The 13,432-nt window shown below is 44.1% G+C and overlaps 1 protein-coding gene across 7 annotated transcripts in view; it reads right to left on the bottom strand.

The window, feature by feature from the left end:
- Positions 1–11,147, bottom strand: part of PIKFYVE (phosphoinositide kinase, FYVE-type zinc finger containing) — a 62,958-nt gene extending 51,811 nt beyond the window's left edge. For 3 of the 7 annotated variants that reach the window (XM_057411794.1, XM_057411797.1, XM_057411801.1), the window contains exons 1-4: positions 11,004–11,147; positions 7,428–7,609; positions 5,225–5,401; positions 769–887 (exon numbers count right to left, since the gene is read on the bottom strand). In XM_057411794.1, coding sequence (XP_057267777.1) covers positions 769–887; positions 5,225–5,401; positions 7,428–7,599 — 468 coding nt within the window. In that variant the 5' untranslated portion in view covers positions 7,600–7,609; positions 11,004–11,147. The other 4 variants (XM_057411796.1, XM_057411799.1, XM_057411798.1 and 1 more) reach the window with 4 other exon arrangements.
- Between the last annotated feature and the right edge of the window lie 2,285 nt (positions 11,148–13,432).

The raw sequence follows: 13,432 nt of genomic DNA, 5'->3' as shown, positions 1-13,432 counted from the left end.
CTTTAACATCAAAAATATAATCCTTTCGACCAAAGCAAAATTACTCTTACAAGCAGAATAGCATTGGAAACTGAGTTTACTCAAAGTCTACCTGTAAAAGCTATCAAGCCAAACTCTTTCTTCTCTTCACTCAATTTAATTAAATGTACTTCTGCCTGTTCATGCCTTGCTCCCAGACACAGCTATTTATATTGTCACTTATAAATAGTTGTGGCTTTTCTCAGCTGGATACTCCTCTTAAAGGCATGGCCCAACACAGCAGAAGGAGGTGAAATCAGCAAGTCAGTAGCAACCACCAGAGCCTTAACCAGCTGAATCAAAACAGATTACCAGGACAAGCCTTTCAAGCAGATATTGCTGAACAATCATTACCATAAAAAACAGTAGATTTAATCATCCTCAGAATTATCATTGCTATTTGTGACAGTCAATGTGTTTCACCTGCCCATAGTTAACCTTCAAGTATAAAAACCATCAGGTAATACCAGATTAGGTAATACAGAAGTGGGAAGGAGCTTAAAATGAAAGCATCTGGTCCAAGTTCAGAAAGCCAAGTGCAATATTTCACTTCTACAATATGACAGATGTTTGACATGTCACAAGTAAACATCACCGTTTCCTCTACACTCACAATTTTTAGTTTATTCACTCATCCTTCAAACTTCTGAAAAATCCCTGTGATGTGGCTAAAAAATGAAGCTCAGAGAAGCCCAGTAAAAAATTCAGTTTTCTAGTTAGTTTGACCTACAAATCCCTAAGAAGTAGTACCTGGCTCTTCCCCTCCATGATTTCTTTGAGGCGCTTTAAAACAGTGCTGAGGCTTCTTAACTGAACTGCTGTTCGAGGATCATGACCTCCAAGAGGTGGCTCTACTTTCCTTCGATTGTCTGGAAGGCAAGGGAGAGTAGTATTCATTTCTTCCGTGATACAACAACATTCACATAACTACACAAAACCCCACTAGAGGGGAAAATGTTCACATACGTATTATACACTTTACAAAGTTACAGCTTGTATCACTTCTTGCCCTTGGACTTTTCTCCCCCAAAAGGAGCTTCTGATGCCAGATGGCCTATTTTGACTAACATTTTAAATACCATCCCCTGCCTTTATAAGAACAGATTTAATTGTCTGAGAATGAAGGCATCTTTTAAAGAAGTACAGCTATTTTCAACTTACCACATAAACCTTGTAATAATAGTCTTTTAGAAAGCGCTGAACTCTCATTTTAGAATGCCCTCTAGGATATTACTATGTACAAAATAATTACAACAATATTTACGCTCCTTCTAGGACTAGTATAAGCCAATGCTTTAACCCAAACTTATTTATAAATTGCTACAGCGAGTCTCAGGACTTAAATCCTCAGTTTCTATTAAAAACAGTAATTCAGAATAAAATACATCCAGAAGTTCACATTTTGGTTTTTGATTTGCAATTTTTTTTTTAAGTTAAAAGCCAAGCTGTTGAGAACATGTACAGTCATTCTTGATTAACTATAGCAAAGACACTCCTCTATAAAAATGTAATGTAGTTAATTTCTTTCCTATAAAAGGCTAGATTACTTTGAAGCATTGCTGATCTTTCTCTCCAGAAGGATCTGCAAACCCAGCGCTTTATTTACCTGAATATTTAAACATTTTCAGAGTCACTTTTCTACATAAAAAAGTTTTCTGAATAGTTAAAAGTTTCTTACCAGCTTCGTTGCTCTCCATCTGACTAGCATTTTATTTTGATTCTCCCTAGTACAAGAAGAACAGTCATGGCTGCTTTCTGTTTACTGCTTTAGATACCACTGATGTCAGTGGGAATGCTGACAGCACCAGCACAAGCATGTTAACTATTGCCGTGCAGTAATAGCTAGGCTATTCCTTTGTGTGGAGATCAAAATCCTTAGATTAATGGGATTAAAACTGTGGGATTCCATGTCTCTTCTTCAGTAGATACCTTTGTAGATATTTTTAATCAGCCCACATAGATCTGCTTAATAACCTGTGTACAACAAAGAAGCCACAACAGATCTTTTTAAAGAGATTCTGGGGTGCTTAAACCCACTTAAGTGGCCAGCCACTCGGAATTTATTTATTAAAACAGAACAAAAAACAGCAACAAAAATACTCTTGGACAGCACCAGGCTGAGTATTTTAGGGTGATTAAAGACACCACCCCTACTAAAAAGAAAAAAAAATAAATAAAAAAAAATAAAAATCACATTTATCAGTCTTAGGCTAACTCTTCCTAATCCAAATTCCATTACTATAAATATCAGAGTCATTTTTCTCAGTCAATGCACACAAAGAATCATAGAATAATTAGGGTTGGCAAGGATCTTAAGATCATCTAGTTCCAACCCCCAACATGATTTACAGATGTATCCTTTCAGCGTAACATCTCAAGAAAACATTGCTAATACCACAGAAAACTATGGCTCCTCCTTACTTCTATCAAAAGATTTATGTTGCGCTTACTGCCTGGACTTTCCTGCTGTAACTTTAGAATTCTAGAATATCTTCTTTCCAGGAATGTTGCTTCCAATTGAAAAAAACAAACAAAAAAACCAAACCACACACAAACAAAAAAAGCCACTACCAGGCCTCCTGACTAACTAGCTACAAATCTGAGGCAAGTGATTCCCAAAGTATGAACATACATAGCACTGAGGAAATGCCATAGATAACTCCACACTGGTTCTCTTGCTAGTTAAATGGCCTTTTGTGTGTTACATAAGAAAAAAAAGTCAAAAGGATGTGATCTACATTAGGAAAAGCATGCCATCAGCAGTTGGAGCACATGGCTAACCTACTTATGCTAGAGAAGCTGACTGATTCAATTGGCTTTTTTCCTTTGCAATCATGTGATTCTCCCTTTACATTGTATAGCAAGAATGCAAGAAGTTATCATTCCTGCAGTACAGGGCACACTGTGTCTAACACACCATCCCTATAAAAGAATTCATATGTATCAATCTCTGGTTAACTCTTACTCTCGGTCCAAATTCTGTTACTATAAATACTGATCATTTTCTCAATCAATGCACACATGATTTACAGAAGTATGCTTTCAGCATTGTACTATATTTATTTCACCATTAAACCTGCAAAACTCATGTTCCTTTCCACAAACACAGAACCTTCTTGCTTTGTTTGCCACAGTATCATCCCAATTGCTATCAGTTGCACTTCTGAAGAGTTTTCATATCTTCTTTTGATTTGACCACACTTACACATCTAAGGAGTGGTCACATTTTTTCAGTGTTCCTGAAGCATCAGACTCAGTATATACTACCAAAACAAACCAACCCAAAACAAAAAGCACACAAATTCACACACCCCCCAAAACACCCCACAACTCCCACACCACCAGACAATTAAAATTTCACACAATAAATTAGGTTTTTAAAATAAAATTAAATTTTATTTAAGTGTTATTTCATCTGTTTGGCAACCAGATTAGCTCCACAAACTTTTGACATTCTCTACCCAGCACAAAAACACCTGCAGGAAGTGAAGACAGCTTCCTCTATAGAGTCCTTACACTTCCTCAGTCCACAGCTTCACTATATCTTCATCCATTTACTCTTCTTCCCTAGCCAAACACTCATACAACACAGTCATTTTTTACTTGATACCATCTCGCATTTAACAATCAAAAGCCAACTAGATCTCAGCCCTTTATCTTTTCAGGACTACCAGTTTATACAGTAACTGTGGTTTTCCTATGCATTACTTTCCAATCTACATGTTCACTAAACAAAACCTCAATATACCAAAGGAGCCCCATCTAGATTTCCAGTTTAACCTATTTATCCTTCTTACGCTAAAAATTAACTCCTGCAGCTAAAGAAAAAAGTTCTCACTTTCAACGGTAACCCTCATCCTTCCTATATGTATTTATGGCTGCTGATCCTTGGAAAAACCTGTACATCCTCTGAAATACTACATGTTTTTCTCCTCTTTTTCCTCTTCTCCCCACCTGAACTCTGATCACTGAGGAGGAACCTGTAATACTATTCCAGCTGTGATTACCTACTCAGTACACCAAGTCTCATTTCTCTGGCTGCCTAATCCCAGTGGAAGTCAAACAGCAAGATTACTTCTGCATTCTGAGCACCAGTCAACCTACCTTACTTAAAGGTTTCTAACCTGTAATCCCCAGATAATTTCCAAGTGGTAACCAAGAATGAAGTAAATTGACAAGTCAGCCAAGAGCACACTGCTGTACTTGGGGCATTCGAGAAAAACCTTTAAAAAGCAAAACAAAACTTAACTGATTTGTTGTGACAAGTACAACTGAAGAGCACAAACAGTACTAGAGAGCAAAAGGAAGACAGTGAATTTGTTCCACTAAAGCAGCATGCAAATGACTCACAGAGATGAAAATGCTAGTTATCTCTGTACTTTTGCCTAGTCACCAAAACTAGGCATCTTTCTAAAACTCCCATACACATTAACAACATTTAAGATCCAATTTGTTTACACTAGATACCATACTCTTGGAAATACTATCTTGAATAGGATTTTTACCCAGCTGAGCAGTTTTCTCAAGGCTATCACAAGCAGCCAATGCTAACCAGACAGCTCTCAAGAGGAACCCCTGCAACCTACTTACTAGCTCTTCCACATCTTCATAAAGCCATTACACAGTGGCAGCTTTGAAATCACATTCAGTTCTCATTCCAGCTAAGAGGGATTCAGTATGGCATCTGGCAATAGCTCCAAGGTTAAGAATAAAAAAGGTTTAGACACAAGTTTCTATTCAATTCTCCTCAAAACAGCTACAAGCAAAAAACCTGCATTTATAACTGCCTTGAAAACACACACATCAACCCCATTCAAACTGAGCCTGAAGTTATAGCTTGTATGTGGCTGTTAAGAAACTGAAGTTAAGAAACTGAAGTCTCTCAAGACAAAGCAGAAATTTTCAGGATCAAGGTTCAAGTAACTTTAAGACACTGGCCGTGTTTTGGCAGCCTCTTTTGTTCCAGACTGTTTTGTAATTGAAATAGCAGAGCCCCAGCAACAGTGTCTTGCTAGAACACTAGAAGGGTGAAGGGAACATACTTCTGAGGTCAAAGTGCAGCCTCACCAACAGAAGCAGTGCAGCCTGATATCAAATTCTGCTTTCAACCTAGGACAAACCTTTCTTCATCTCCTTCCAACTCACTCTGAAGCATCTTAGACTGGCTAGTCCAACATTTCCTTGTAGAATAAAGATCTGAAATTACCCAGAGTTGTAGAAGATCTTCTCTGTAGCTCACCAGTCAGCTGTTTTTTGTAAGGAACCGGTGAGCTCTGAGACTGAGTCCTGGGATGCTGAGGTCTGGACCAGCCACCACTCAATGCTTGTGGATCACTCTGTCCTGCCTCTGCTCTCTCTGCTGTGGATGAAGGTCTGCCATCATCTGGAGTTGACAAAAAGAAAGAAACCAACTGCTTAGACATGATAAAACCAGTAGTGCATGCAAAACTATGGGCCATGGCACTTTGATTTCCCCAAGGCATAGGAAAAGAGAGATGGTCTCAGATTCCTCTTTGTTTATGGTGAGGTGACTGAACACTGTCACAGGTTATGGAGTCTCCATCGCTGGAGATATTCAAAACTTGACTGGACATGAACCTTGGCAATTGGTTCTAGGTGACCCTGTTTGAGCAGGGAGGTTGGACCAGATGACCTCCAGAGGTCCCTTCCAGCCTCAGTGTTTCAGTGATACTGTGTGATTCTGTGATTCCTTAATGCCACTCTGCCCCTAACCCCCCTTTCTCCTTCTTTTTAGCTTGTGTGGGAGTTCCTAGTTTTTGACTGATACTGATGGTGTTCTCTGGTGACCCTTCTCCATCTCATTAATTGTAACAGCCAGTAAACTGAGCATACATGATGTGAAGCCAATATGTGCAACCACATTAGCTGCAAAAATACAATAACTATAAAAATATTTCTGTGTGCTGCTCGGCTTCCTTTTCTCTCCTCCAATTCTTTTTGGAGAATGGAAGAGTGCTTCCTGCTCAGCCTTCCTGCTCCAAGAAAGAGAAGGAGAGAGGAGATGCTGAGGGAAACTATGGGTAAACAACCCCAATAAATAGCTTATTTGCATCATGTTTATACATTAAAACTTGTCTGTCAAGGCTCAGGCTATTTCAGAAATACCCCTAACATGAAAAGTGTATAAGAAACAAATGGGTAAGCACGAATTATTCTTGCTATATCGAATAGCTATGCTTGATTATCAGCTTCTGCCCTGAAAAGCTTTTCAGGTTTGTTAAAAGACAGCACTGAGGTCGTTAAAGTTACCGCAGCCTTCATACACCATGCTTTTCCATCAGAGGATCAAGCATGGACAGGTTATCATTGATTCCAATAACATCCCCATTTGACGGCTGTTTCAAAGTTATTTTCCCATTCTTTCAACACAATACTTTGCTGACTCCAGCTACATTTTTCAGAAACAAAAAAGTGAAGCCAATATCGACAGTATCTTATGATGCTTTCAATGAATTAATAATGACAGGTGATATTGTACTATGCAAACTAACAGCAGTCATACCAAGTAATTATTTTTCATTCTGCACAAGAAGCTACACAGATCAGTTTACTTAAACAAAAAGCTACCTTGACCCTTTTTCCCTAGGCAAAACATGGCAGAAGCATGCTTAGCAGAGCTGGATAATGAACAGACTAAACAAAAGCGGCTGAACAGTTTGCCATCTCCAGCAAAGAGATACAGTTTTTGTACACAACCAAGGTGCACACATTCACCACTCTTTGCAGTATATTCCTTTGAAACAAAAAATTCACAGCTGTCTAAGAGCTTGCCTACTGAGACTTTTAGTGCTTTGTAATACATGTAGCACAAAGGCAAAAATCAAGTAGTACTTTTAATACACACACTTCAGGCCTCTTGATACTTAAGCCATGCAAATTAAGGGTAGATTTACTGTACATGCACTGCTTCATTGCAGCTCAGCTGCCACCCACCTGAAGGTACAAGATGCACAGGAAGGTGAGGAATGGAAGAAGACTGCAGTAAGAACTTACATTGGAAGGACAAGCATGCATTTTGCTCATATAGGCTGGCAGAAGGTTAATCCTGCTTTTAGCCTCAAAAACTTCATACAGGCAAAGGAAATGCAGATGCCCAGCTAAGAAGCTATACAATACTAACTGTTAACTGGCTTGTCTGTGACCTTTATGGGCAGACGCAGATTTCTAGCTGCAACATGCTGGCTTTCTTCTCCCACAGCAAATCTCTACTACTGTTACCCAAAAGCAAGATGCAACACCCTTCACAAAAAGGACTGACTCACAATCCATCTGGCCAGCCATCTGACATTATGCTCTAATATTCAGAGGCATTTTTACAAGTTTACGTGGCAGCAGAGGGCATCAATAAAACAGCACACACAAGCCACGCACATATATTCCCAACTTACCTTTGCTGAAACGGAAGAGATTTACAAAAGAGCTGTAAGCTGATTTAAAAGGAGGCTCATCCTGGTCAGGAGTCAGGGGTTTGAAGTGAGTGAGCTGAGATGGACTACTAGGAGTGTGAGGTAGATCACTGGAAGAGTCCAATGTTGGAGACCGTTTGTCATCTGCGGCCATTTCACGTGCCCTGGAAAGAATTCAGCAACATCCATTATACACAGAGCGGTGAAATGGAACATCTTCAGTCAACTGAAGAGAAGGTGTCTCATTAGATGCAAGGGGAAGGGGGAGTATTCATCCCACCTACCGCAGATATCTGTTATTAGCACATGCCAAGAGTGCCAGAGTTAGAAGCCCATGTCCCCCGCCTTACTCACTGTCAAGAGATCAGCATCTCTGCAGCAAGCAATTCAGAGCTCCTACTTAAACATCCAGACCAATCAAAGTAAACAGCTACTACACTGTCTGACAACACACTCTGGTTGCTGTTTTATGGATACTTGAAGTTTTCAAATGGAGACTCTGCACCCCTATCACAAAGAAGTTTTAACTTTAATAGATCTGTCAATGGTGTGACTTCTGCAGCCCTTTTAATAAGACAACTGAAGACAGGCCTGAGCAAGCACAAGACACACTCACTGTTTGGCCAGGTTAACTCCAGAATGAGAAAGAATGAATTGCAAACAAAAGCAGGACTTAAAGATTAAGTTTCATGGCACACTGTTTCCTTCCCCTTCCTTTCCCTCTGCACTACAATACAGGGCTTTGTGTAAGTTAGCAGGGAAGCAACCTAAACTGTGGTTTATTTGTTGTCATATCTTATACCTGCAAACTTCCTTGTTTTCAAGAGTAGCTACATAAAGAAAAACAAAGTCAAACCACATTCTACATTAGAGGAAGCCATACTTGTTAAGCCTTATTTGCTGTGTACCAAAGCTTTCATATGGCCAACAGTCATATATCCCTACAGCCCATATTCTTTAACCTCAATATGCACCTGATTTCTTTCACTCCACCTCACTAAGTCTGCACTTCTAGCCTGCTAAGGTGCTTACTACCATCACCTTTGCTTAAGCAAGACTTAGTGAAATGTTTGACAGAGCTGCAACACCGGGAGCGATGGAACCTGACTGACAAATGGCTTACCCATACCAAGCATCAGAATCCTGTATGAAATCTACTTCCTGCTTAGTAGCTAATACATGCTCCTTCATGAAATACTAGTTCCCAGTTTTCACAACTCCCTGGAACCTACAGGAATATTTTACTGACTAGAACACTTTCTTCCAAGTCTTAAGAAGCCATGCTAAAAATCTATGAAGTCCAGAGAAAATCCACATGGTTGACAAGTGACACTGGAAGTGCTAACAAGCTGCATACAGCAACGTTTGACCACTCCCATGACAAATGCACAAAAGATGGTATTTGCAAGTCTATCATATGACTTGTCAGTGGACTTCTGCTTGTTGCTCTATATAGTAAGCACCTTCAGCTCTGAGTTTCTCCAGACATTCACATATCTTTAAGAAAAAAAGCAAAAAGACATCAATCATTTCAAGAGGAACTTCAGTCAGGTTCTTGAGTCTTAGTCCGAAATGTTTCCGCATCCCTTTCCCCTGTAAGTCATAGTATTTTTTGCTGTTGGTCATTTCAGCTGTATTATTCAAACAACAGCCGATTTGAACATGTTTGGGCACCAGAGTGCATGGAAAATGCCTTCAAATCTTATCTTCAGGTAAATTTGGACTTGTTTCCTTAAGACTTGATGCAATGATAACTTTTTTTTTTAATGTTTAATGTACAACGGGGTTATGCTCTCACACACACACTACCACATTTAAAATGCCCTTATGAAGTCTATCAGAAGTCTTGTAGGAAATTGTGTTCATCTCTCAGCAACCAGCTATAGCCTGGCAAGATAACAAGAACCAAGGAAGTCTCTGAACTTGCATATATCAGACATAGGATTCTGGAAAAATAAAGTTGGGCTTCAAGGGAAAAAAACACACAGTAATTGCTTCTGTGACAGCAATACTAGTCTAATTAAAACAGACTGAAAAAAAAAAACACTGTACTTGGTATTAGCTTCAAAAATACCTAGATTTTCTGTGCCACACAACACATCAGGTATGATGTGTACCATCCTTTCTTAAAGTGCTTTAGTTCTCCCACTGAAAGGAAAACACTTCTTCCCTCCCCCCTCCAGAAAACAGGGAAAGACTCACTTCTTTATATATTATTGGAAATCAGAAAATAAAGTGCACATAACAATCAAGACACAAAACTAGATTACATCTTCCTCGGCTACATCCAGAATGGCTCCGTGACATCCTGCACTCCACAAAACTGACCACAGCTGCTCAGAGCCAGAAGGGTCCATGCACTCCTTGTTACCTGGATCTAATCCCCAGGCACCTGCTTAACGCACCCTGGGAATAAAAGCTAAACGACCGTAACTTAAACATAACTACGTTGTGTACACGTACACACACACACACACACACACACACACACACACACACACACACACACACACACACACACACTTTACTTCCAACCTCCGCGCCGGAGCCACGCTGACTGCATCGCTTCCCACCATGCAAAGGGGACACACCTCCCGCCACGCACACGCGGTGCCACCCACCAGGGATGGCAGACCGGAAGATCACCTGCGACGGGGAGGGAAGGAAGCGGCAGACCACTGCCCACAGCCAGCTACCGCACAGAGACTCCCACACCAACCTAGGAGCGCTGCCACCCACCACTACCAGGGACAAGGCCGGGCCCCACACAGAGAGCTCACACACCGCAACAACCACCACCGCGAGCCCAGGCAGGACCTCCGGAACCCGGAGGCTGTGCTCACCTGCTCCCACGGGTGCCGGTGCAGGCTGCCGGCGCTTAGGCCCAGCGCAGCACCGCCTCTTTTCACCCCCTCCCGCGCACCTCCGGGCCTGCCCGCTGCCCCGCCCCGCCCCTAGCAACGCGCCGCGCTGCCGCCAGCCCTGCCTAATCGCCCGCCGACGGCGCCGGTCCTTGCCGAGACACGGCCAATCGAGGCTCCGCGCCAATCCACCCGCCGGCGGCAGCCGTTGGGGTGGTGCCGCTGGGGCGGTGTCCCCCGCACAGCCCGCCCTGCGGCCGCATCGCCCCATCACTGAGCTCCGCCCCAGCGCTCTGGGGCGCTGCTCCTGCTCGGTGGTGGGGGCAGGCTCCTCCCGGGGGCGGCAGCTCCGGGCTGCCACAGCGGGAGCCGCGGGGACGCGGGTGTTTCGCGCTGGGCTTCCTACCGGTTCGCACTCCCCGCCTCGATCCACTGCTCAGGGGGGCTATACTGCCGACAGGACCACCTCCGGGCTGATAAACGTGTCCGTGCCCGCCTGTGTGTACGCGTATCCCCCGGGCTGCACTGCGGGGCGGTTCCGCCGAGGCCGGCCAGTACAGCGCTAAGGGCAGCTTGGCTTCCCGCGCTCTCCCAGGGGCCCGCTCCAGCAGCCCGGGCACGCCCGCGGCCCCTCGGCGCCCAGGCCTCCGTGCCCGCCAGTGCCTTCAGCTTCCCTGTGGAGACGCAGGCCACTTACTGCGGCTGTCTCGGGAGAGGGCGGAAAAGGCCCGGCTCGGCTGGCAGGCCGCCGCGCTACGGGGTACCTGGCCCAGCGAAAGCGCCACGGCGCGTTACGTGCTGCCGCGGCCTCCTCAGGAGGAGACATCGGCGGGAAAAACCCAGCGGGGCACGGCACGACCGGGCCCGTAAGCTGGAACCAAGCAGCCGCCACTGAGCCCCACCGCCAGGAGGAGGGGCGGGGCCGGCAGGGGGCGCCGCGGCGGAGGGGCCGGACGGGGGCGGGGGCTCGGCCCCATAAAAGGCCCCGAGCGGGGCTGGGTTCTGCATCGCTTTTGCGGGACGGACAGGCGGGCGTGGAGGGCAGGTAGTGGGTCTGGGCGCCCCGTACAGCACCCTTTGTCCTTCTCTTTCTGCTGGGTTCAGCGCTTACCGCCCTCCAGAGAGGCCGCAGCAGTGGTGCTGTGTTTCAAGGGGGGATTTCTGGTGGGAGCTCCGCGGCGGGCTGTATTCCAAACGCCCCTTCCCGCGGCGGGCGTCGCTGAGAGGCGCCCTGGGCTCTGAGGGGGTGCTTGGCCTCCCCAGCTCGGGGCTGGGCTTTCTCGCTTCTCAGTCCTGATATCTCTCAATGGTGGGTGGTGTCACCTACTGCCGGTTGTGTTCAGCGCTCCGCGCGTATCCTAGGGGAGCGTCCCCGGTCACTGCCGCGTTGGCTGGGCCTGGCAGCACCTTGTTCTGGTGGTGCTGGTGCCTGAGTTTCCGTGTCGCTTGTAACACAAGCTGCCGCCCGCGGCCTGGTCGAGCAGTGCCCGAAGAGCGAGCCAGCCTGCCCGCGGTAGATGGAGGGCAGTGCGGCTGTAAAACTAACGTGGGCAAAATCCCGGTGAGCAGCAAGGATCTGCACTGCTACCTGCGAGCATGCCTGATCTGAAGAGATAGTTTGTAAACCTGAACTAATGAGTTGTTGCAATAGTTAATTATTGCCTAGGCCCTGAGTCCTTCCTGAGGACCGAGGAGTATTTGGAAATTCACGAGTTTTCTGCTAAGCTGCCTTGGCTAAATGCCTGGGTTAAGTGTACTTGAAGAAGGGCTGCTGTGAGAGAAAGATCTTGCTGACATTTGGCAGTTCTGGAGAGTATAAAATCAACAGGAAGAGTTGAACTCTAGGGAATGTGTGCACTCTGCAGAAGAGGGGTGCTGCTGCAGTGCTGCTCTTGTACATAAAGAAACTGGGGATATCGATGTTTTAAGGGGGAATGCACAGGGGCCTTGATTGGGTAAACATGTAGGATTGTCAAAGTTGTTTAAGAAGCTGCAGTTTCCACATATTGGTGGAGATGTATGTCAGTGGAGGTGTGTCTTGTGTACCTCTGTGTTTTCCTTGTGATAGCAGCACTGTACAAATCTGAAACAGCTTTTCGAAACCTATTGCCATGACTGGCAGTCTGATTTTACTTATTTAAATAGGGGCCAATCAACAAAACAAGGGATAGTGGGTGGGTGTCTGTGTACATTTTGGCTTAAATGAATCATTTGTTTCTCAGACTGTGTAAGTGCCAAAAGCAACCCTGAAGTCTCCTGAGTAGTAATCCTGTGCCTAGGCCATGGGAATGTGATACAGTCTTGTTTAGATAGTCAATTGAAAATTGGCCCAAAATACTTGCATAAATAAACTGACATCAGACAGAGTATGGTTGTGTGAAGTTAAAGTTTTCCATGAGGACTAGAGAAGTCTAACATGAGCCAAGATATTGTCTTTCTTTGGGATAGGAATGTCTTGGAGTGGGTATTTTTTTCAAATTTATGTGCTCATAGTAAATAGAGGACCAGTTACAATCTCATTTTGCCTTTTTTTATTTTGTTTTGGTTTTAATTTTTCACTTTAAAAGCTTTGGAAAAGTTTGATGCAGTAGCTAGAACATAGCTTGGAAAGTTTGCTCTCTTCGCAGACTAAAAATGTTTAATGGATTGGATTTTGGAAACACAGCACAAGTCAGGGGTTTTTAAATGAACCAGAAGCAATCTCTACATATGCTGGTGACCTCAGGGCTTTGCATTGCAAACCTCACACCTTTGAATAACTTCATCTCAATGAATAGATTGTACAGTAGGACTCCTGATTTTGGATAAAGCCATTCATGGACTTTGGTATCTGTGAGTCTGTAACCTCAGGCACAAAGACTTGGTATTTCACTGTAGTATCCTCAACAGCTGCATGCAAGAATGGACTGTCTTAGAGGAAGAACTTGCCAAGTCATAGCTCTTGCGTAATCAGAGCTGAGAAGTGAGGAACAGTGGCTGTTAGAAAGCAGGGCACTGTGTTACGGCAGTTCAGTGGTTTGTGGGGTTGGGTTTTGTCAAGGAACAAAGTACAAATACACAGGCAGAGTTCAGGTTTATTTTTTGAGGCTTTGTGAACAAATACCTTGGGGAAATCTCTTTTCCATA

This window comes from Pezoporus wallicus, unplaced genomic scaffold (assembly GCF_028554395.1).
Source record: "Pezoporus wallicus isolate ANWC-B61680 ecotype Strahan unplaced genomic scaffold, APGP_CSIRO_Pwel_v1 contig_6732, whole genome shotgun sequence".
Taxonomy (NCBI): Eukaryota; Metazoa; Chordata; class Aves; order Psittaciformes; family Psittacidae; genus Pezoporus; species Pezoporus wallicus.
This window is presented reverse-complemented; position numbering and strand designations above follow the sequence as displayed.